This window comes from Plectropomus leopardus, chromosome 7, assembly GCF_008729295.1.
Source record: "Plectropomus leopardus isolate mb chromosome 7, YSFRI_Pleo_2.0, whole genome shotgun sequence".
NCBI lineage: Eukaryota > Metazoa > Chordata > Actinopteri > Perciformes > Serranidae > Plectropomus > Plectropomus leopardus.
The window spans coordinates 6,081,178-6,107,228 of NC_056469.1; the positions used below are offsets into that span (position 1 = coordinate 6,081,178).

Below are 26,051 nucleotides of genomic sequence, written 5' to 3' on the forward strand. Positions count from 1 at the left end.
GTATTATACTGTGTTAATAAATTGTAAATAACAGAAGACACACTGAAATACAGTCAGAAGTGGTATTACCATTGCTATTGTGCTGTAAAACACACAACTTGTCTTAATGTGACAAGTCTTTTGTTTGTGATTCTGTTGATGGAACACCAAGAAAACCTTATTGTAGGTCACTAAACCACAAGGCTTGATTATGACTATATGCAGATGGAACGCTCCATGTTCTGCTTTAATTCTGTCTGTTGAGAAAGCTTGTTTAACAAATGAATGAGACTGAATTAAATGTACCATGATGCAGCCTCATAGTGGAAAGATGACGAATACAAACAGACAAACACAAACCAAAGACAGCCACAATCAATTTTCTGGCTAGACTGTGCATCAGTTTAGACAATCTCATTTCAACCTAGAATTATAAAGGTTAAAATGCATCAGCAAAAGATTTAAGTTATCACCTTTCTCATCAAAAACAGCTTGCATCAGACAACATAAACCAATATGTACCACAGTAGGGAACAAGAGAGCTGATTCTCTGTTTGATTTCCAACAAATATCTTCCGCTGACAATGAGTAGAAGACTAATGGTGATGGCCTGTGATCATTATCTGATGATGGGAACTACTTTTTTCCAAACAAAACTTTTACTATTGTTTTGAAATTAAGCTAATTTGAGCTTGATTCCAACATCAGTGGTGTAGTCCAAAAGCTGTTGCTTCATGACATGAGATAGTTATCTAGACTGGGTGTTTTCAATTACATTAACATGGTTGAAAAGTTCTTGAAAAAAATATTGATTAAACAGCCAAGATAGGAATCACATATTTTTCAAAACTACCAGAATGAAACAACATGGCATTTCTCAGACTAAAATTAACTGAGATGCTAATGAAAGTCAAATCTCTTTAGAGACAAAACCAAATGCTCATGGTACTACAGTGACACAGCTATTAGTTGTAACACTATCTTTCATTTCAGTACAGGACATAAAGTCTTGTAAAAATAAACAGCTGTCTTCCATACATATCCAGAACAATGAACTTAGATTAGTCACTATCCTGCTATTGATTTGAGGACAGCTAACCTAACAAAAGTAAGTCACATGTTCCTCTTATTGTAAGCTGCTATGACAAATTTAAACTTTTCCATCGCTAAGGTGTGATATATTTTGGTGATACCAAAATGAAATTGAATTAATAGAAGACCCTTGTCTAGGTCTTGAACTTTGGGAAGATAAGGATAATTATGCAGTGAATGCTCACTTTGATGACAGATGGGATCTTGGAATTGATGTTGTCGTAAGTAAAATGGAGACGTGTCCTGAAGGAGCACTTGTACAGCAGCGGGTCCTGGTAAAACTCGATCTTGCCACTTGCGTTCCGCTTGTCCAAACACACAGTACAGTCAGCAAAGTTGATCACTTTTCTCAGGACCAGCTCTGGAGCTTCACAAAGAAAAAAGAAAACAAAGTTAATTCAGATTACTTTGCATTTTACACAGAAGATGTTGACACATTATGCATGATACTACACTACATGTATTAGATGTGTATGCACACTGAAAAATGGACAACTACACAGAGATATCGTACTAACAAAAGAGCAGGTCTGATAGTAAATCCTCATAAATGACACTCAGACATCACAGAGCTGTTGTGTAATGTGACATTTACAAGAGGTTCAACCAAGTGGTCTGTGTGTGTGTGTGTGTGTGTGTGTGTGTGTGTGGTGTGTGTGTGTGTGTGTGTGTGTGTGTGTGAGAGAGAGAGAGAGAGAGAGAGAGAGAGAGAGAGAGAGAGAGAGAGAGAGAGTGTGAGAGAGAGAGAGAGAGAAAGAGAGAGTGAGAGAGAGAGAGAGAGTGTGTGTGTGTGTGTGTGTGTGAGAGAGAGAGTGAGTGAGAAGTGTGTCTGTGTGTGTGTGTGTGTGTGTGTGTGTGTGTGTGTGTGTGTGTGTGTGTGCGTGCGTGCATGTGTGTATGTGTGAGAGAGCGAAAGAGAGAGAGAGAGAGCAAGACAGAGAGTTGGATGATCATACATCATCACATTCTAAATTGTCACTGACTCACTCACCCCTGACAGACTGATAACAGCACTCATAATTCTCTGAATTATTTTATTCTCTAAACAGTGCCAGTAACTACTGTTGTAACCACCAAAGAAATTCCACAGTGATAACAGTGACTGAAAATGACCACTGGTGTGTTGATGGGCATTTGTGACTCAGAAGAACCAGTCCCTTCTTAAAGGTTATGATGGTAGCTCAAGTTTAAAATAATTGTGAACCCCAGGAATTTTTATTGTACTACTACTACTGAATAAGCACAAACTAAGAAGACTTAAAGACTATAAAAGTCAATTGTTGTGGAACAGCTAAAAGATTTAGAGCAAGTCTGGCATGCTAGGTTTGTGACAAAGCTCCCTGCTAGCTCTGCATCATTCAAGAAAAAGCTATAGGCCATTTAAAAGAGAGCTTAGGCACTTTATACAGAACACACCAATGTGATAAATCAAAGTTCATCATCAAAGAGTTCCATGTAGTCTGTGGGTCTCCCTGTTATGTAGGTCTTGGTCGAGCCAACCATCAAACATCACTGTACTGGAGACTGGGTTATGGCAGTAGACTAGTAGATCAACAGGTCTGATAAGCACTATTCAACAATTGGGATAATTAATGGCATAGGTAAAAGAACTGGTCGACAAGTTGATGTCAATCAGTCTCTCTTTTCAAGGGTTTCAATTTAAGACTGTATAATTAAGAAGAACGGCATGACAGCTCCCCAAAAGTGAAGCCCATTGGCCTGACTCAATCATAAGCACCTTAAATTTAAACGCACAGCTGTCAGTCATGATAAACACTTGAACATAAACCTACAAACAAACCCACAAGGTTTGCACTTCCTCCTCTTTTTACAGTGGCATGCTAATGTTTTAAATCGGCCATCTCATTCATCTTGTGGGGTTTTAAATGTGAGCATTTTTCTCTGTCAAAGCCTCACTCTGCATTGGACCTACACATGGTCCAATCACACTGGGCGTCTGAATATGAGACAACTCTGGCAGCTGACAATGGGCATTTACACAAAAACCCATGCTTAAACTTGTCTAATATGTCTGTTTGACCTTAGTTTGAACTAACAAAATTAAACACTTACTGTAGTATATAGGTTCTTGTCTCTGTGGATTTACTAGTTAATCCCCTACCAAGGAATGTAAGCAGCCATTGCTCACCAGTGATGTCCATGAAGGCCCTCTCCCATATATCGTCTACAGTGTAGCACTCCGCTGAGGTGATGTTGACCGACAGCACAATGTCATCTTCCACGTACTTGAGGATCAGGTTGTTCACTACGATGTTCACGTTGTTCACCACACGCCTGATCAGACTCTGGACGTAACCTACAAAAGCAAACACATGAGAAAAATCTTAAACTGCACAATAAGTTCAAATAAAAGATACACAGAAAGCATAACTTGTTACAAATGGACACACATGTACACAGGAGGACATAATAGTGACATTCGCATATGTTTACTAACATGTATCAGGACCATTTACCTTAGTGTTGAGATGCAGTTACAGAGTGAACTCCAGAGCCGCATTCCCTAAAAGTCTAGGCTCAATACTGCTGACCCCTGCCATCCTCATTGGCTCATAAATAAGAGGAGGTCCTGACATGTTATTTTTTGCCACAGTCTATCCCTTGGACATGTAGAGTGAAAGAAGCTAAAAAACCATAAGAAAACATTTTTACTCCTTACCCTGCCTGAGCAGCACTACAAATCCTAGGTGAATTTATGAATCTCTGAAGAGCTCTCCTTTCAGATGCAAACTCCTGTTTAACCCAAAACTATGCACATGCTGCCTTAAACATATCCCTCCCAAGCCTCTTAGACCACCGAAGAGTCTGTGTTCACTTAAACATACACAAGATTCATTGGATTAGCATTCACATGCCTTCACACATACAAAGTAAAGAACTTTATACATACCTATACACGATAGTTCTTTTTTTATTAAAGATAATATTTTGGGGCTTTTATTGCCTTTAATGGATAGGACAGTTTTCAGCGTGAAAGGGGGAGAGAGATAGGGGGCAACATGCAGCAAAGGGTGGCATCTGGAATCAAACCAACAGCCACTGCAGCGAGGATACAACCTCTGTATATAGTTTTAGTTTTATGTTTTATTGATTGATTTTATTAGCTGTACAGCACTTTGACTGAAAGCGCTTTATAAATAAAGTTATTATTATTATTATTATTATATGGGGCGCTGCTCTGTCCACTGAGCCACCAGGCGCCCCATATACAAGATAGTTCTTGAGGGCAGATTAAAACTACAGTCTTAGGAACACTTGAATTGGAAATGAAAGACACATTCTGCTGAAGAAGAAAAAACAACCAATACAGATGAATTTTACATTGTGGTGGCTGCACAAGTTCAAGTCATCATTTGAGTCAAAATTTTAATTCATTCCTAGATATGAATAGACTGGGAGAGGAACTTTGATATTTCTTGTGGTAACACAGGCTGGAGAAATCAATTTTGTAGAATGAAAAAAAAGAAAGAGGAATTAGAAATAGATTCCAGGGTGAAAAGTGGGGGCCGCCTGCTCTGTGGTGAAGAGGTGGAGGGATGTAGCTACCAAGAGTGAGCAGGAGAGAAAGAGCAGTCCGTTAGATTGGGTTTCAGCAGAGCTGGGGGAGCCATCCTGCAGTGTTACTGGTACCTCCTAATGGCCACAGTGACGCCCAGAAACAGAAGCTTTGCAGGAAAAACATACATGCTAAGGTCATTACTCAACGAAGTAAGAAAGAACTTAAAATATTACAGACAGGGGAGTTTCGACCATAAAATATGAAAATATACAGTAATAAATCCTCCTAACCACAGGACCAATGGCATTATTCATTCCTCCCATGTACTGTTAAACATAGTCACTACAAGTTAAAACATATAAACCTTTAATGCTTTTGCCTTATTTTCCAAACCAAATGTTTGTCTTCCTGTATCTACATGCCTGGCCCAGGGCAGAACAGAACCGATAATTAGGTAGAACTAAATGGTGCTGTTGATGAAAATATTTATATGAATTGGTTAACTGTTCTGCCACTTGTACACAGGCCCGGCTATGCATTAGCATAATCCAATTGACAAAATTCTCATGAGTTTGCTGCCTGACCAAACAGAGTGGCAGGAAGAGAGGATGACATAATATAAACTCAACTCATAAACGCAATGTGTGTTCGTGACATTTGTGCGTGGCCTTGCATGCATGCATGTGCTTGTCTGAGTTGGAGTGTGCGCCAGGCTGCTTTCTTGCGTGCATGAATGTGGCGGTGTGTGTGTGTGCTTGTGGTTCTGGGGTCAGTCAGAAAGCTGCTGTCGCACCTGCAGCCTGGGCAGTAAAACCAGCACTTTACCTCCTGCTATTTCCCTCTCTGGATCTAATTTATCCGTGTCAGAGTGTCTCTCTTGCACTCTCTTACACTTGCTATAGCTCTTCTTGCCTCGCACCAAGAAGTCCAGGGCCCCAATCCTTCTCTCTGTGAGCCATCGCGCTGCTCTGAACTTCTGTAAACAATTGACACAGCCAGCACCTGTGCTGCGGCCCACAGGGAAGGAGCCCACTTAAAACTGTTCAACCATAAAATGACTGGAAAAACCAGCTCCTTTATGTGATCTCAGAACAGGCCAAGTACTCTCCTCTGTGCAATACAGGAAAGAAACACTATACTGTCCATGCTCACCATTTTTTTCTATATATGGAAAGTATTAGCAGCTATCACCCTTGCCAGTTATTAGCCATGGAGAGAGGAAGATTGACAAGTCCATCAGACAATAAATGTACTGTAAGTTGGTCCTGCTATGTTATTCTGAAACATAATTAGTGCAGTTAGCAATGTAGCCAAGAGAAAACATGTAGTAGCTAGCTACCGTAAGACCTTGAAATTGTTAAGTATAGTTCACAACCTTTTTAAAAATAGTAGGAACGTAAACAAATTGTCACAAGCATTTCATTTCTACCATGGCAAGTTTACACTGTAAGCCTGTTAGGGCGCCACTTAATTATTTTAGCCGATCTATTAGCTCTAGGGCCTCTTATGGTAAAACTGTAGAGGAACACAGAACCCATCCATGCATGGTACAGCGGGTCTCCTAGACAGAAGAAAGCTCCAGCTGGAGAGAGCTCCAGCCTTTACCAGTATGGGATATTTTCTATCCATAAGTAGCATTTCCCAGTAATACCAGAACAGCTGCTGTATTTATTTGCTGAGCAAAGGCCCCAGTACCAGGACAGCAGTAGCACTGGACCGTGGATTTATCTCAGGAGTGTGTTTGCATTTCAGTCCATGCAAACCTCAATCTCTTTCAATCACACGCATACTTGCACAACCATGAATGAGTGCACAAATCTTGGACACACGCAAAGCAACACAAGCACACACATCTGACCTATAAATTTAGGTGTACGCACTCACATAACTGTATATACACATGCGTTAAATACACAAACACAGCATAGCAAAAGCAGGACTGAACACACCAAATTTCACATTTAGCTTTACCCACTGAACAATGTGCATTCTTTGCTTTTGAAGCAGAATGGAAAATGCTACTTTCCAGACAGCAGTCATTATCTTAAGAAATCAAAATTTGGTCAAAGCATAATTATCTAACAAAATAAGAATGGTTAGGACTGGAATTTGGACCCCATATTTTGTAACCCAGCTCAATGTATTAGTTCAATGAGGAAAAAACTGTTGAAACTGCAAATCTTGAGTATAACTTTGATCCACCCAACTCACAGGTGTCGGGCTAAACCTTGAGACTTGCCACTATTAAATCTCTTTGAACTCATTTAAAACAAAACACATTTTCAACAGTGTGAATAGGGCCAGAGCAGGATTCCCCTGGAACGCAGAAATGCGGTTCTCACAAACAGTGGCCGCTGGTCCCCCACAAGCAGCAGTAAACATAATCACTCACAGAATCGCCCAAGGTGGAAGCACTTGGTCTTTGGTCTTTGTGTGGCTACCAATCCCATGGCATATGAATTAACATCACTATTTTCCACCACAGGGAGAACAGGGAGGATAAATTCATTCAGTATGTGAGAGCTTAGGGCCAAATGACTGGATAATTGCTGGTGGCTGCTTTTTAGTGTCGGCCGTGTTTTGTTTTGGTTGTTTTGAAGGGGAGGAGAGCAGACGCAACACAGAGGTCTGTCGACGTAGGTGCTGACGAAGAGGTAAAACTGGACTGTGCAACGCAATGGTGTTACTGCCAACACAGGTCTTCCCTAACACTCACACTCACACTCACACACTCTCACACACACACACACACACACACACACACACACACACACACAAATCTACACACACTGCTACTCTCCTACCACCCATCCAAACACATCTGTCTGTCTCTATCATTGCCAACTGAGCCATAAGCACTAACAAGCAGCAACTAACTTCAAATTTGGGGAAGCATTCATGTTGCTTGAATAAGGATGGACACCAGAAAAGGAATGTTTTTTTGTTTTGTTTTTGTTGATGGCATGTCCGACCCAAACTTTCTGCAATTATATTTTTATTCATTTTTCTGAAATAATACAGCTGAAGAGTATCCGCCTAGCCTGCAGTAAGCCCAAATTAAAACAGTAGAGAGAATAAAATATTTTTGGCAGCTGACATATACTTATAGCATTCCTTTCATATTTTTGTACCGTCTTGTATATGTAATATCTATATAGTAATAATAATTTGTATAATAGGTAAACAGGAGTGTTTAAAGAAGCTCTTGACAGCCTCTTATAAACCCCAGCTGATAGCAGATCCATTAAGACCCCTTTGTGTAAGACTTGCAAATTACTGCCTTTGGTGACCCCTTAGACCTCTTAAGTGGTATTATAAAAACAGAAACAGACAGTGGAGCTAGTATATTCAGGGATAAACAGTATGGAGAACATTACATTACATGCCATGTAGATTATAGATATTTTCTTCGGTTGAAATGGAAAAGCTTCTCTAGAGGGAACCATCTGTATCTATACCAGAGGACTACATCAAGACTATAATAGACAAATGAATGTCTACGATGTTGCCTAGTATGAGCATTGCCATGAAATGTTGTGCTGTGTCCACACTTTCCAAAAACATCCTTTATTTAACTACATTAAAGACTTATGACAGGTTTGTTTTGTATCTTATTCTTAGGAAAACATCCTCTGTCTGAGTCATAGCAGGTTAGTTTTACCTCATCTACCTTTTAACCTCTACCTTTTAATTAGAAAGGCTGGGATTACAGCATTCATCTGCTTCCTCGGTGTTATTGAGGTGCTGCAACCTTTGACCACAGAGTTGTCTCTACAGTCGGTAATGGGTTGAAACAAGGTCCACCACTGGGACAGTGTGGATTGTGCACGCAAATTAACAGATACCCTAAAAAACATACACACAGACACACACACAGAGACGCACACAGACACACACACGCCTGGGGGATCTGTTAGAGGCAGGCCCAAAGGGAGATGCTGGGGTGTGAGGCACCCTGCTTTAACAGCTGGGGAGAGATATTATCTCATAACATCAGGCCTGGAAATGGATCCTCCCCAGATACAACCAGCCAGGAGTTTAGGTTCATACATTCATGCATAGTAGGGCTCTGGGAGTGAACCTAATGGTTGTGTGTTAGACGATGACCTAGCTCTTAAAGCTCAAAACCCCCATCTCTCTTTCTTTTTCTACATTTTTGTCTCTCCAAAAGCCATATCTTTTCTTCATATTTTAGTCTCCTCCTTGCCACCTTGTTTTCACCTTTCTGTTTTCTCTGGAAATGTTTTGCATGCCCCGAGAACTTTTGATGGGTTCTATTTTTTTCCACAAAATGCTGTGTCTTAGAGGTTGGTTGGTAAGTATCGCAATAAGATAACAGAGGTTGTGTATCCATCTATATTTTTACATGCATTTGAATAAGATTCAAAGGATAAAAGTTTCATGTCTGACATGAGGTCTGTGTTTCTTCCAATCATTCTCATAAGACAAATTCATAAAAAAAAAAGTCATAAATATTTTTAAAAGGCCATTATATTGCCCCAGTTGAACAAGGCTATTCTTTGTGAGGTGCAGTAAAGTAGTGGAGTAAGTCAGGCATGGAATCCATGGCCCTGTAGGAGGCATGTGGTCAAGTGGCCTTGTTGATAAGAGCCATCATTGTGTGATTTATCACGGACACAGCCCCCACGCTCCCCCTGGCTGATTTACATTGGTGAAAAATGCAGTGTTACACAGCTCAACCCAAAAAGAATATTTTTCACAGTGTTAACAAGTATTACCTACATTTGAATCTGACACTGACCTCTGCAGGCACTGTGCTATAACAAGCTAGTGTATTTAAATCAATTTATTTGGTCTCTTTAGCATTCTAAGCTTTAGCATTCTAAAAGAACAAAACAAGATTTCTCCATAGTGTAATAGCTCCTAATCTCCATCTTACTCTCTGGCTCCATCCTCCCCCACAGAGGCCATGCCTGCCCTGGTGGTCATACTCTGAGCAGGGAGGTGGAATAGCCTCACTGGCCCCAGGGCCATCACTCACCTGGGGGCAGGTCCGGGTCGCTGGGGGCGGCCTGCTGGAGGCGGCGGGGCTTGGCTACGGCCTTGGAGCTGTCTGAGACACTGCGACTGGTGGAGCTAGAGCCGCTTTCGTGGTCATCCTGATGAAAAAACAAACAAGAACACCCCTGAGGATAGGTAGTGAGGTAAACACAAGTTCTACAAAACACTCAACAGAGCTATTGCATTTAGATTTTCTCTGACGGTTCAGGATAGTTCAGGTCAGAAAGTAAACTTGATTAAAAAATGGGGTGACATTTTGTCGGGCAATGGCACAAGTGGTACCAGCTTAATCCATTATTTTCTTTTTAGTAACTTGTGGAGTTTAAGATATTAGCAAGCACACTAGCACACATATCCCCACACTTAAGTAAAGTGGATTACCAACCAAATCATATAAACTCCAGTTTTAAGAAACAAAGTAACCAGTCTAATCTGTCACCTTCATCTGGTTATTGATGATTATCCAAATACTGGTGTGCATGTACAAAGAGTATCTTTTCTCCTGCATGGCTGTGTGTGTAATTAACAGAGGGGCAATCAGGGATCATCTACTCCATAGCACTGTTTTTTAGCCCCCCTTCACACCAAACCTTCCCATTAACCTTCCTCCCTATCCCATTTAACAACCATCGCCATGGGCTCTACAAATAAACTCTGGTCCTTGGATGAGGGTGAAGGTCTCTCCTCCACAGCAGCACATGTCATCTGCACTCAGAGACCAGCGGCCTGTTAAGCCCAGGAATGTAAGTACAAGATCTGTGTGTCTGTTTATGTGTGTGTAGGAATGACGATGAAATGGACATCCCCTTCAGAGATGAGCCTGAAGATAAACAAAATCCGTCAAGATGCAGGATGAGGAGGTTATTTATTGGTTTAGCTTGCAGGGTGCCTTAACCCTCTGTGACTAAGACATGGCGTGCAATTAAAACAGCAGGGACATGAGGACAAAACAGGACAGACAGACAGTGACTGTTACTAGATCAACTGCTGGGGTAAATACAACTGTAATTTAAGATTAGAAAATCAACATCTGCACTAAAATAGCAATGTGCAATGTAGCATTATGTTTAATACACTCTCCTAAAGCTTAAAGCATAAAACTAAGGCTCTCATATCTGATGTCATCAAGTAACAAACTCTGGAGAAGCTCCATTAACAATAAAGAGACTGACTTTGTGGACTTGTAAAATGTCTACAAGCAGATTGTCACCTTCTCCAGAGGGTCTTGGTCATCTTGTTTCCAAGTTTTAGTGGAGGTTTGCTGCCTTTTTTCCAAGTTTAGGGTGGACTTACATGTTCACAGCTTTTAAATCAACAGTTCATTATCAGAGATTATGGGACTAAACTGAGATAAATCTGTTTTTGCATGCAGACGTCAGATTCAGCATACTGTACTGTACAAACCGTTTCAACCATGAATCATTGATATGAAGAATCAGGGATAACACCCAATAAAATCAAAATCAAAGCACAAAAGACAAACTATGACTATTACAGCTAAAGTTCTACTCCTCTACAACTACTATTTGTAATTCAACAAATACCTCATATTCATATTCACAGTAGACATAAGCCTGCAACAGAGGATGGTAGGAAGAAAAGAAAAACAAATATATTAGAACCATTCTAAAAAAAAAAAATAGAGAAATCAGGAAAAAGGTTAAGAGTTGTGTGAGTTAACCCCCAGTATGGCATTGATTAGAGGTTACTGCAGCACTGTAACCTTTTCACAGTCAGCCGGGGCAGTAAGTTAGTCAGGCAATCTGGACAAAGAAAGGGGGCGATCACATGTGTTTAGCATTTAAACTAGGGATCAGCGTGGCAGAGTGTCTCAGGAGTCACTCCTTATCCTGACAAATGTAAACACTGAAGGTGTCAAAACCAAATATATTTGGCTACTCCAGGCACACACACTTTATTCACACATGCTTAAAGGAGCAAATGAAAGCCTGTAGCCACACCTTTCATACAAGTCACATGTTGCATGTGCTGTATATTCACATACCCAACAAAATTAACTAAAATTCCCTGGTTCTGACATTATTAAATGACAATAAACCCCTTTCTCTCTGTGTGGTTAAGAAATGAAGATTAGGTTTTAAACATTACTTTGCATAATTTGAGCTGTGGATACACTGACAGAGAAGCAAGAATTCCCCAGTGCGGTAACATAAACATGCAATTGCCAAAAGAGACGAGAGAGGCTCTGGCAGAAATATTTACACTTTGCTTCAGTAAGGGCCTTTGCGGTTGAGCTGCACTATTCAAGAAGTTTCTCCCCCATCAGAGAGTGGTGGGAATTGGTAAACATGAGGGTAAGAATAATAAATACTTCATCAAGGTTCCAAAGAATAGAGATTGGCAAATAATAAGATGTAAATTTTTTTGCTCATTATTCACACTTCATTTGTTAACTTGTCATCACTTCAAACGTTGCATCTGCAATATTTAGAGATACCAGAATAAAAAAAGAAAAAAAGGCTGTTCTTTGGATGAGGTAAGTTTATAATGATGAGACGTGCTCCCATGTTGAGGTGTTTAGTTTACATCACAATACACTGCTTGAGCACATTAGAATTAGAAACAGTCTCCCTCGCCTGTGGACTCTCATATCTATACCTAAAGGAATGCCGAGCCCTGCAGGCCAAGAGTACATTGAGTTCAACAACTCAAACTGCCACTAAAGAAGAAGACTGCCAAATTTGGAAGTAGCGCAATTAAGCGCTCAATGTCACCGTGGGCAGTGAGCAATTCTCCAGAGGCGTAAAATGCCTTTTCAGAGGGAAGCCCTGGGACAAATGAAGCCTGCCTCAGCTGCTGCCGGGTAAACTGATCCCTCCAATGCCACGGCAGGGCACAGGACAAGGAGGGAGGGATGGAGGGATAGAGATGGAGGGAAAGACAGAGGGACCAGGAAAAGGAGGGGGTTGCTTCCCCTGCAGGCATGTCAACTCAGCTGTTGACTAAAGATGACGGTAGCAAAAAGGAAAAGAGAGACAAGAGACAAAGAGATAAGTAGAAAGCATAACAGTGAGGGAAAGTGAGACAGTGAGACAGAGAGTAGCTAAAAGACAGGAAGAGTGAGAGAGACTTGGAGACAATGAGACCAAAACGGAGGCACAAAAAAAAAGGAGCAGGTCCTGGAAGTGTGAGTGACAGGGAAGGGGGACCCCCTACTCTGAGGGTAAGTGGGCACCCATGGAGGGTTAGGGCACAGGAAGGCCAGGCCTGACCTCTGTCCCCCTGCAGACGTCTGGCTCAGTCAGGGACTAGGAGGCAGCGTGTTGAGCCTGTCTGGAGGGTCGACCCTCATCTGAGCTGCTCAACACATTAGCCGAACCCCGCCACCACCTCCAGCTATTAGAAACAGCACCTCTGCAGATACTGTCACAGTTGCCCTTGTAAAAACAAACAAGCTATAACTCACAGATACCAGAACCCGGTTTAATCTAAACTGCCATGGGCAAGGTAATGTATATGTAAACTGTGATGTGACGAAGTAAAACTACCAAAAAAACAAATGTATTTTGTTAAGACGACCATTACAGGATACAGCAGGCACAAATTTTCACAGTTTGATGTAATGACACCGAATATGACATACTAACTGAAGTTGTCCAATTGACTTTTATTTGGAATTGATATGTTTTCGGGGCAATTGTTTAAACTGTTTCAAATATAAGCATTACACACACTTTAAAATAATTTTAGCCCACTGAAAATAATATATGCATTACTCAGCGTAAAGTGTGTGGGAAAACAGAATAATGGTCTTACTGCAATTGCTTGTCATTTGAGGCTTTCATTTTGACATCTGTTGGCCTAAAAAAAAACAAAATTGCCATAGTTTGTTTTTTAAGCCTGACACACATATCTTAAAAAATAAAATATGACATTTGATTTTTTTCCCTCCACAAATTACAAAGCAATTTTTCAATTTCAGTTGAATACACAGGAAAAAAAATGCTGGCTGGGATTAGCAGCCGACTACCCTTCATGCCTGCAACTGGCTGATCTTTGAAACCCAAACATTTTTAAAACTGGTCAATTTCACACAGTTTCAGCAGATTAATGGCTGCATGCAGAAGACCATTGCTGCATAAACACGCTTTTTGTTATTGTTGTTTTTCCTCTGCAGGTTGCTGGCGAACTCATGCTGACATCAAAGCAGCAGGCCTCATGATTGGAGGCCAGGCAGTGGAGGGCGAACGCCTATGGAGTGAGAAAATAAATGAAGGAAACCCAATAGCTCCTTATCTCAGACAGAGCCCCCCTCCTCCTGCAAATCACTCATATACACACACAAACACAGACACACTCACTGAGTCTGACAAGCAGAGGCCCTGTCCCTCATGTCAGGGCCCACAGAGCACCATCCCCGAGGAGGATCCAGCAATCAGACCTCCTCCTTCTACCAAAACACTCACACACAACGTTTGCCATATAATAAAGAAATAATAGAAAACCTCTTGAATACTGTCTGGCAGTGAATAGTAGGAGACACTGTGGGTGTGATGGATTTCTAGTTGTTTTTCCAGAACAATACTCAAAACAATCCCTGCTGCCATGATACACACACTCCAAGATCAGCAGTGAGCACACTGGTCTGCTCTTGAAGCAGTGCCTCTTTTCTCAGTGCTATTTGATTTCCTCTGTCCTCCTCGCTCTTACAACTTGACCTGTCCTTATTCCTTATGACTTATCATTCCGTCCATTCCCACTCTTCGTCATCCCTTCTATCTGCAACCTAAGTCTTTTTTTACAGTTGCTTGTAGTCTGTTGTTATCATCTACTACATCACTTTGTTCACTCTAGACCTTCTTGTCCCATCAATAACCAGCTAGTCTGAAGCTTGTTTTAACAGTGATGACTCTGTTTCCCATAAGAATTGTTTCCAGCTGGCACCGCGAGGAATGAGACGTGAAGAGTGGATCAGTGTTTAAACATACAGTCACAGTTTGGGATGGTTCCAGTAATGTCAAATGGTATGCAGCCACTTTTTTTACACTTAAGCTGCTCGGCCCATTGATGACGACCCCACTGGAATGTAAGCTGAAGAGAACGGAGCTCATCGCAGTTGACTCAAATTACCTTTTCTTTAACGTCCCTTGGCTTCGAACACATCCATCAGCTCAGCTAAAAATTAGCTGCTAATGGGTTTTTAATGAAACTGAAACAAATGCAGAAAGCCATTACAACATGATTAAAGACAGTGGTTTCATTTTCTCCTCAAACGGAGGTAGACTAGAGAAGGCTGCTGGCAGAACTGTAGGGACAGAATTTCACACACTCTACAAAACATTCAGAAGACTCACAAATGAGGAAAACTTCTTAATATTATGTTCTTCAAATATGCACTATGAACGTACATTATATATTTGCATACAACACCACATATAAAAGCATGTGCACAGTGTAAAATATAGCCTAGATATAAAGACCCATACTCTAAAAGCACAGCAGAGCTGTGCAGCTGGAATCCATGGCAGATTGGAGGGATTAGAGCCCGAAATGAGCCCAGATGAATATCACATCGTGTGACATTCTGAATAATTATCTCAATGAAAACCGCTCATTACAAAAATGTGGCCTCTCTCGCTCTCCCCTTTCCCCTCTCCTCAAGTAATTAAATCTACTACTGGGAAAGAAAATCCACAGTTTCCTTGCATATACTGCTGCAATAGTGAAATATTACTGTCCTGAAATGTACATAATATGCTTCAGTTTTTGAATTGAACTGGAGTATTCGGCAGCCTTGTTCCTCTGAGGAAATATTTAAGTCAGTGTGAGTAAGTGTAAGATCAGTTCAGACAAAGTGCATCTTAAAACAGCTGTATAAGACAGAACACATTTATGATGATGAGTCTGAGCCAGCACTGTCCACACATGGCTCTCAACATGGAGGTGGCTGATACAGTGGCTAGCAGCTAATGATGAATGGACTTGCACTGGTATAGTGCTTTTCTAGTTGGGTGAGCAGTCACTTTTGTATCAACACCATCGCCATAATTAGCGATAACTGCCCGAAAATGCCATCCAAGTGCAGTGCAGAGCAGTGGCAAGTAGCTAGCCAGTGGGATAAACACAAGGGAACTAACGTGCTGAGATGCACATGCGGCAGGACCGTCTAATACAACAAAGAAGAGAAAAGCTCAGATTATACAACACACAGAGGGAATGTGAAGTGTTTCTAAGAAAAATGCAGCAGTACATGGAAATTACATCTGAAATGATCGGTAATCACTTAATAATTAGAACTTTTATTAAAAAAGCAAATAGGTATGATTTTAAGCACAGTTATAAAATCCTGCTAACTATACATGCTGCTTCCTAATGTCAAAAGTATAGCTATTGTGATTCTTACATGAAGGTATTTTCCATGTCAGTTTTCTTCTGTTAACCCACATATCCACCTCAGATGAACAAAATATCCTTGACTTCATTTAAAGGGCAGAAAGTCCATAAAAATAAGCATAGCACCTTAGTTTACTTGAAAATCTTATTTTTCTTTTTAGTCAAATGTATTATCTGTGATTTGGGTTTTTTAAAAAAAAGCCTTCATACCTACCATATATTTTGAGCAACCACAGCAGAGCATAGACAGATGTGTGGGTTTTTTTCAGTATAATTTCAAAAGGCTGTGTACAAGGTCTGTAGTACCAGAAGTGTAACTAAGCACATTTCATCACTGTTTAACTGTTAACAGTTAAACTGTTCAAACTGTTCAACTGTTAAACTAAAAGCAATGGGTTAATTTTCCAAGCATAAGCCTTCTTTCTTTCAGAGGTACAACAATCTTACATGTTCGTTAAAGAGGGGGGAGTAGGGACGTGGAAAAGACTCCAATGCATCTGCCAAGAGGAGAATGCACAATTACAAAACTATTTCACTCTAAAGCGGGAGGAATCACAATGACAGCACTGGTGATGTAATGCTGGAGGTCTCTGCCAAGAGTGCCTCCGCTGTACCCAAGTCAAACTGGCTGTGTTTAATATCTGCCTCCAGCATGCCCAGAATAACAACAAAGACAAACAGGGATTCCAGTTGTGGACTAGACCTACTGGCAGCTACGGGGGGACGTCGGACTTCTAAGTATTTCATCTGGATATCTTCGGACAGCCATTGCATTATCTTCACCTGAGACAATACAATTGTACATATGTTTTACCAAGGGATATTAAAATATCTGCACACTGTTCGGAGTAAAACCACCCGGGCTGAGCCTTAGGGCTTTGTGTCCTCTACAAACCTCTTCAACACGTTTTTTTTATGCAGTCCTACAACATCTCAGCAGCATGGACCAATCAGTGCCATTATTTTCCATTATTAAATGTAAATAATCACGTTGAATTTTAGCTCTACTATGAACTCATGACATTATGTAGTATTGATTTAAACCCCAAGACCTTTTCTTGAGTCTTAGAAGCAAACCTCAAGTAATACCAGCAGAAACCAATCTTGTGTTTACGGTACAGTAGCTGTTGCTGCTCCAGTTAAAGTGTGCATAATTCTCCATTAATCTAGCAAATCTCAAAGCCAGTGTATTCATGCATGAAATCGGTTTCATTGTTACAAAATAGCTATTCTGCTTATTATTTCCCCACAACAGTAAGCAGGTCAGCAGTAAGACATTACAAAGCAGAGGGAGCACTGAGGTCAGCTCTCTTTCATCCTTGCTAACAATGTTTGTTTTCCACAATTGTTGTTCAAACAAAGGATTTTAAGTCATAGTTACTCCAATCCCGAGACTTGATTAAAAGCCAAGAACAGGGAATTCAGCGAAGCCAGTAACTAGTTCTGATGTAGGTGCCGTGATGGAATTTGGAACCAGGCTGAGTAGTCAAAATCGCTGCTGTCTCCATTTTCCTTTCATTAGAGCCCACTGAAATTCTGTCCAGTGACCTCTTGATGTTAACATAGCATGTTTCTGCTGGTGACCTGTACTTTAGTATTATTGCACCTGACACATAATTGTTGTCTCAATGATGAAAAGGAGAAAACTGAGAGAAAAGGACCAAAGAAAAAGATTGAGAGAGAGCAAACAGTGTGAAAAAAGAGTGAGGAAAACAACAGTTAGAGAACAAAAAGCCAAGACTGAAAAGAAGAAAAATAGGAGTGAGAAAACAGGAAAGTGGGGGGGAAATCAAAAGAGAAGGAGACAGAGAGAGAGAATGGGAAAGAGGGAGAAATTGTTCCTGATTTAGATCTGAGAGGCTCTGGTCCTTCAGATGTCTCCATCAGCTAACCACAAGCCCAGGCTGAGCATGTGAGGCATGCTGCTTACGCTGGCACAGCTACCCCCTAATGCTAATAACTGCAATGTGTTAGCTACAATAAAACACTCCACGTAGACCCCTGACACACACACACACACACACACAACCTTAGTCAAGTTAACTATGACACACATGGGGGAATTCCCAAACACAGAGAAAGCTTTTAAAATAATTAATCTAACCTGTTAATTTCTAATCCAAATAATAACCACAATCCCCAGTTATTTACTAATCAATCATGTAGTTTATCTATTCTTGCAAACCACTGTTTCTTTTCTACATGATATGAAATGAATTAATGTTCTTTACAAGTGAAAAAGAAAATATGCATCCTAGAGATATTCTTTTTATTTCCATGAGATGCTGAAAATTAAATTGGCCAAGACCCGATTTTAACATAAACTGCCGTCAAAAACGGAATCATACCTGATCCAAACTTTGCCCATTATTTCATACGCTATATTAAGCACATTATACAAGACATAAGCACCCCTTCAACGATGTAAGCACCAGCCTCCAAGAGCAGCGCAAGCAGTGGCTGAGGCTACTCTGACAACTTAATTGCACATGTGAGGTGCAGCTGGAAGGCACGGACTGTAGGGGCCTAAGTGTTCTTGGAGAGTATCAATGTTCTGAAACCAGCGAGATAGAATAAATCTAACGGATAGAAACGGGAGAGGACTTTCCGTCAATGTTGAGAAATACCAAAGCCATATTGCAAGAGGTTTGAGCACGCAAGCGGAATGCAGCAGGCCTCATGTTTGTATAGCTTTTATACACCAGGTTCCAAAGCAGCTGAGGTACTGTCAACATTCATCAGCTTACTTGAGAGATGGAAAACTGTCAACCTCACTCTGGAGAGAAATCATTTCAATTTCATCCTTGTAACATATTGGAGTGTAACCCAGTCCTTGTCCATGGACCTCTTATTGTCTTCATCAGCATAATGAAAGAAGACATTTTTCATTTCTTAACTTAAGTCTGGATAGCAAACCAATGACACAATAGCCAGAGTGCAGTCCTCAGTGTTGAAAATTAACATTTGACTGTCTTCCATACCTGGACTGTACACATGTCTGCAGCATAATGTGTGCAATGTTATTAAACTTTAATTTCTGAACACAGCTTGCAAAGTTGAATTTGGCTGGAGCTAGCAGGATTAACCCTGTATTACTGCTGAAGTGCTGGTTTGGGTTGTTTTGAGCTGTTCTTTGAGTTTCACATCTTTCCCAAATTAAAAATATATCAGAAATCTCCACAAGTTGTGCCAGAAAACTCAAAAGACAAACTTTTGTAGAAAGCGGAGGCCAAACATATTTAAACATTTTAATTTTCAGATCCTGTGTTTCATTTTGAGGTCATGACTTGAAATCTTAACTTCAAAAGTTCAAATATTAATTTCAGTTTTATGAAACATAACTAGAACTCAGCCTCATACTCCTTTACATCTTTGTGATGCTGTATCCCAACCAACCAGCATCCCAAGATTTACTTTGTGTTCTGTTATCAGCTGGAAATTACAACTGTCACAAAGTTTTTTTGAAAGACTGGGAGCAAATACAACTTAAGTAACTTTAAACAAGAAATACTGCCATTGTCAAGCCAGTGTTACACTTCTTCAGGATCTGCTGATGATGTTTATTATCTTTTAGGCTAACCATATGCATTCTTTACACAACCCTCTTTTCTTCTCTCCCCCACCATGGAAAGTGGCATGTTGAGCAATTATTCATAATACATTCTTTTTCTCTTACCCACACATTACAAGCACCCTGACCAGCCAAGATAAAAGCAAACACTACCAAAGCCAGCCCACTCTGTGGTAAGTGGAGCCTTACTCATAGACTATCACAGAAAGTATCAGATGTGTATTCCTCCGTACATCTGTATAAAATGTAGATCTATAAATAGAATTAAATTCAATAGAGAGAAAAAATACAAGATTTATGCTCATAGAGTTTACTAGTGACTAGCTCTGCATGCATGATTTTGCATCACCATTTCTATAATAAGAGTGAAATTATTCATAGGTCAAAGGGGTGAGGGTCTGCTAAATGGAGCACACACTCACTCTGAGACATAAAACACAGACCACCCACAGTTTGTGTAACATAGAGTCATACACGCCTACCTTTCTCCACTGAGAAATTATACACAGAGGCACCCAGTTACTGTGTTACTCCTTTTTGTCACTTTCAGTCTCACCCCCTGAGAAAAAAATATGCATCTCTATAAATGTGGTTAGAGCAATTACATGATGAGGGAAATAGCAGAAAATGACCTAAATCTGGACACCTGAGCCTGTGCAGCGCCCACAAAACAAGATGAAGTTAAATATATTAAACAAAAGCCTGTTGTGTCACACTCACACACAACACAAAGACAAGGAAGTTTAAAGCAATATTGTGTTAGACATGTTTCCTAATATAATGCATTCTTTTCCTATAGTGTCTGTTTAGATTTAAGACTCATAAAGCATTTGGTGTTCCTAATTGCAACACAATATCATCCCAGCATTTCTGTCTGAAGAAAGCTAATAAAGCAAACATTAGCCTTAATTGCAAGGTAATCGTTTCCCAGACTGCAATATCACCAGGAGCACCCAGCACGTAATAAGCTCCATTGAGGGATTGCTGTCCGGATGGCCTGAGAGCAGGGATTAAACTGTGGAGCGGCAGCATCCTGCCCATGGTGTATTGATGACCACTTGACTCACTAGATGCAGGAAGCCGTTGGGTTTAATTTTTCCCCCGACAGCTTTCCTGTGTCTGAGGACTGTCTGAGGAGCTGAAGTAACCTCATCCCACCAGGAACCCAAAATTGCATCAAACCTCAAAGACAACGCAGTGCAATGCTGTGGGCTGTGTAGCATTGCCTGACTCACAGACAATGGTGACTGAGTGCAAGCGCTTCTGCTGGAATGACACACTTGTGCATTGCCTTGTGCAGATGCTTTAAATTAATTTGGAATGCCAAACAGAGGCCAGTGCAATGGGTCACTTAATGTTGAGAACTTGAATAAGGGAACAGACAAATACAGCAGCATGATTGTATTATCTCCTGGCACGATGTTTTGTTTGAAAACATTTATTTGGCTTGTAGACAGACTGCATGATCATTATCTTAACTATTTTGTTCAACGTGATCTAGACTTACTGACCAAGATATTTTAGCTTCATTACAACATGGAAGCCTTCCTCAGGCTGATCAATCCCGTCACCAAGTGGGTTGGCTTGAGGCAACTAACATAAAGTGCATGTGACAAAGATGGCAGGCACTCTCATCTCTGGTCACAGCCATCTCACCACTGTCATCAGATCCAGTCCCAACTAAAAATTTCTGCACACCCCATCCGTACAGCAACATAAGAAACAATTGTTCGAGGGCAAATTAGAAGATGGGTCAAAATAAACAATGGATGTGAGCTTTTAGGATAGGTTTACATAAAGGCCTGATAAATAGCCAAACCGTAAACAATCTGGAGATTTCATAGTCATAGCTATGGACATGCTGTCAATGCATGGCAAAACATGAAGACATACAGGGGCCTAAACACATAGATTTTTTCAGAACACATATTCTCTGATCTTCAATTTACTTCTGTCTCTCTATATACATCTCTCATCAGAACACTTGCTCTGGCTTCCAACCTGCCCGAGGAATCCGCAGTGTGCCAACATTACCCCATCTTTTTATTATTTACAGTCAGAGATGGGTTTTGTTACTGCTACGGGGGGTTGGATTCAAGGAAAATAGATTCTCCAAAGCTCCATGTCTGCACCCTCCATCTCCTCAGTCCTGAAGACAAGGCCCCGCTGAGCTGATGATCAGACAGATTTATGGTGCAATCTCTGTAAGCCATTTGCTCCCTGCGAGCCGGAGAATCAAAGGCAAGATTTCCGGATGGCATTGGGACAGAGATTATCCAGTTTGTGCTATCTGATTGCAAACTTCCACGGGCTGTTTTCTTTTACTTGTTTAACTTTTTCCTTTGTGTTGTCTGACTTGTGAAAGATGATTTGCACAGGCACAAACAGACTGGATCTTATTTTATATTCAATGGAGGCTGATGGTGAAGCTACATTTCATTGCATGTTTACTAGATGACACAATGACCACTTTTTAATAATAAAGATCTCATGTTTTTCACTGTCATTTGAGAACATGTTCACACTCTGTCAACAAGAATTACCCATTTCAATTTAGACCAGGAGGTAAAGCATAAGTACAATATACCACCACAACAAGATTAACGCAGATACAGTCTGGTAACAGTCCTTACATCCCAGGTTTCCTGTTTAGTGGGTTGTGGATTTAACCCCCGGGTGGCCAAACCACACTTTAAGGCAGTAGCATTCAAAGTGTAACTCCACGACAAAGTTTTTGATATTAAAAACTATTATATATTGGATTTTTGTTTTACTTCAGAAGCCAAAGTGGCAAACTTTTCTCTTGTAGGTGGTAGATTTAGCAACAGAACAACAACTTGGGGTTTTTAGGGAGTCCTCAAAAGGGGGTTCCCTAATTCACATGTATTACCCATTATTTAAGAGCAATGAGGCCTGGTGGTGTAAAGCCCTAAAAATAGTTTGGAAGGAATCTTACAGAAGAAAGGGCCTAGTTGGACCATATGCCAAACCAACAAGTCTCAGAGGCACCTCCCCAAATCATCTTGAGGCAATGCATCAATCAGAACCTCCACATCAGTGGCAAATGCACTCAGCGGCCATAAAACTCCCAGATCAAGCAGCGAGCTGAGCCAAAACCAGAAAGGCTCTCCTCGGTAAACCCAAGCCCTTATCTTTGTCTCGTAAAAAATAAAGAGAGCCTGAGAGTGTTATGATCCACACTGTAACTGCTGTCCAGCCAGTTCCTCTCTGTCTTTGCTGATCACACCTCATCTTCAACATCTGGAGCAGTTTACCAAGATGTCAAGGAGGAGGAAAAAAAAAGTGCCCGTAATTTTGCAACATTACATCAATGTTAGCTGTTAGGTCTTTTGTTAAGGCCTGCCAATTTTTGTTACTGTTACAACTAGCTACAAATACAAGAACAAAAGTCCTAAAAACAGCCGCACAATAAATTCTATCTCAGGATTTATCCATCTCCTCATTAGAGGAGGAAGCTTGGAGGCAGTAATGCCTTAAATCAAATGCTCGGTATCACATCACAGAGCAGCTCCAATCCACCACATCTGAGTTAAAAGGCTTAAAATGACAACCGCCTAATGAAAAAGATTCAATATACCAAATATAGAAAAACTGTCCTGGATGGGAATAGCTTGGTGTGAAACTGGTAAAAGCAAAGATTGCTGCTAACTCCTTCCATAACATTTCCATGGAGAAAAGAAAGTACTAGATGGAGACCTTATGAGTTCTATTAATAACCCCAGGTTCCATAGGGGCCCTGTATATAGAATGACAGATTTTAAAACCATTGTTTTATCCTGTGCGGCTCTTGACATTTTCAGATTGCTTTTTAATTTAGAACGGGCTCAGATCAAACAGTTCATTCATATCAAGTAACTCAAGAGGGGCCACGTTGAGTGCGTCTTTGCGCAAGAAGAAAGAAGTTAAAGTTGACTACTACAAAACCCTTTCATCCCCATGACCAATCTCCTGTTACATACATTGAGCTCTTAGGCATAGACCAGGGCTTAGTCTAATTTCACATGGAGATGTCCACACTAATTATTCAGCTCATACATGAACTATAGCGATTTACATTTCTGGAAACTGAAACTGACTATAAAATATGAGGGCAGAAATATCTCAATTCACAATGAATTAGAAAACTAAACAAAAGTGGTTGTGATCTGAAAATAGAGATGTGCACTGAAGAAAGTATGTACAGTATCTAATCAGTGAATAATGCAAGCAGCCTTAACATGATCAAGAAAGATTTCCAGGCTTGCTTCAAGAGCACCATGTGACTTAAGGATACAATATGAGCCATATTTAAAACCTAATATATTTTGTTTGTAAATGGCTTCTAGTTTGTAAAATGAATGTCAAAAACAAGTTGACAGCATTTTTTCTATTACTCCACTTTCTGCACTACAAGTCCTCATTACAGCTAATTTTAAGCAATTACACTGTCAGCGGGAGCTGTAATCTCCAACTGCCGCTAAACGCCCAAATTTCCACATTTGCTGGAAACTATAATTGTGAGCTGCTCTTGGTGTTTTGCAGATGGGCCCTATTGAGCAATCTGAATATCCCTAATATTACCCAGTTCCTCTCGAGGGGAAACACGAACATTAAAAAGGTCCAAATAATTCCGGTCAAATTACACAACCCTTAATGAACTTCAAAAGACGTACGGATGTTTTTACAGGCCAGTGCTCAGGCTTTAACAGTAATTATGAAAACAAACCATATTAATGATATCATTTATCATTTCCACACTTTGGCCGCATGAGGCCCACCGCAAAGTTCCTGTCTCTACTGGACAAAAGAAACACATGTAATCTGCTAAATTTAAAATGTAAGATTTTCCATTCACAGATCATTTTTTTCAGCTCTTTTAAAATTCCTGTAGGCCATCGCCCAAATTACTTGAGGGCTTCAGGGAGAACTGTCATGGCCCACGTTTTGCATACACCTATGCCAAAGCCTCTGCATCCCTGCAGGAATCTGATTAAAACAGGACCAGGGCCTGACATGTATATGAACAGGATATCTAACCTCCAGAGAAATATAATCTTGTTTCTGTGAGACTAATGTGTCAAGGGTCCTGCAGACCTTTTGCTTCAATCAAGGAAATTCTCTTGGTCAAAGGGAAACTGCTACCACAGAGGTGACATGGCAAATATCACCGTCATGTAATGTTCCAACAGTGGGGAAAGTTTAATTAAGATGAAATAAAGGTAATACAAGTAACCACACTACACAAATCCAATGCATATAAGTAATGGGACTTTGGCTTAAGAACACAGTAGTCAGCCTCCCACTCACAAAGGAGAGAAGTGTAGCGGCTCATTTAAATTCCACATGCTAGAAGGACTTCTGTTGTAAATCTGGCTTTGCTCCAAATTATGTCTCGTGGGTGTACATACCACTGAATAATTTGTCCAAATGTCTTTTGCAATTCCCCCAAAATCTTTTCTTGACTGGGAGCCTTTTAGAAAACATCTGTAACAAATAGTTGTTTTGAGACTGCATGCATTACACCAGTACCAGTACTGGTACATGACCTTAAGCTGTGTACGAAGCATAAAAAACTAGTTTAAATTTCCATCGAACTGAAACCTGATCGCATGAGCAGTAGCCACCTGCATAGTATGATATCTACCATTAGTCCTGGGCAGCCCAGGCTCATGTGTTACAAATCTTTTTGCCGCAGTCTATATAATTAGCTGTAATTGACTTCCCTTGAAATGTGTTTCTTCTGGGACATCTGGCCTTGAAATTTCAACCTTCCCATAAAGGCCCAGCGCCGAGCTACACTTTCAATTTTGAAAACGGCATGGGTGGCAAAGGCAAGGCTGGGCTCTTCTGCAAAAATAAATCTAAGAAAAATGGCTTATTACACTAAAAAAATGGAAATACCTATATCTGAACTAAATAGAATAATAGAAATATTTATCTTGGGACAACATGACACTATTGCTTTTACACTTAAAAGTGGGGAGGTTTTCTTGTAAACAAAACCATTTCTGTTAACAATCTTAGTCACTCACAAAAATGCATTTTTGAAGTCTCACAAATGCACTGGATTTATTTTTCTCCTTATTAAACATTTGCATTTGATTTGTCTCAAAAGTTTGAAAACTGCATCGTACAAAGAATTGTTCACTAGTACTCTTTTCCCCCCTGTCTTTGCTGACAAATTTCTGCATGAGACACAAAACGGGGACCGAGGAATTAAAAAACAACAACTTTAAAGCACTACAACAGATCAAATAACTCAAAGGGTACCTTTAGGCAACCTAAAATGACAGAGATGTGAAATAATCTGTGATTGTTAATGAATGCACTTCTAAATACTGTGAATGAGAGGCACTGGTCACTGCTTGGAGACTAAATGAAAATAAGACCAATGACTAAAGATGCTACAGATGGAGTAAACAGCACAAGTCAAATTCAGTAAAGTCACCTCTTAGTTTTGAGTTCCCTGAATATTTCTGGTCAGTGGTCAATGAAGCTGTCCCTCTTTTAAGA

At 40.4% G+C, this 26,051-nt stretch overlaps 1 protein-coding gene across 4 annotated transcripts in view; it reads right to left on the reverse strand.

Moving 5' to 3' along the window:
• Window positions 1–26,051, reverse strand: part of LOC121946151 (vacuolar protein sorting-associated protein 13B-like) — a 375,120-nt gene that overhangs the window by 344,054 nt on the left and 5,015 nt on the right. For all 4 annotated transcript variants that reach the window (XM_042490601.1, XM_042490600.1, XM_042490605.1 and 1 more), the window contains exons 4-6: window positions 9,594–9,711; window positions 3,221–3,388; window positions 1,257–1,438 (exon numbers count right to left, since the gene is read on the reverse strand). In XM_042490601.1, the coding sequence (XP_042346535.1) occupies window positions 1,257–1,438; window positions 3,221–3,388; window positions 9,594–9,711 (468 nt within the window). The remainder of the gene's footprint in view (window positions 1–1,256; window positions 1,439–3,220; window positions 3,389–9,593; window positions 9,712–26,051) is intronic.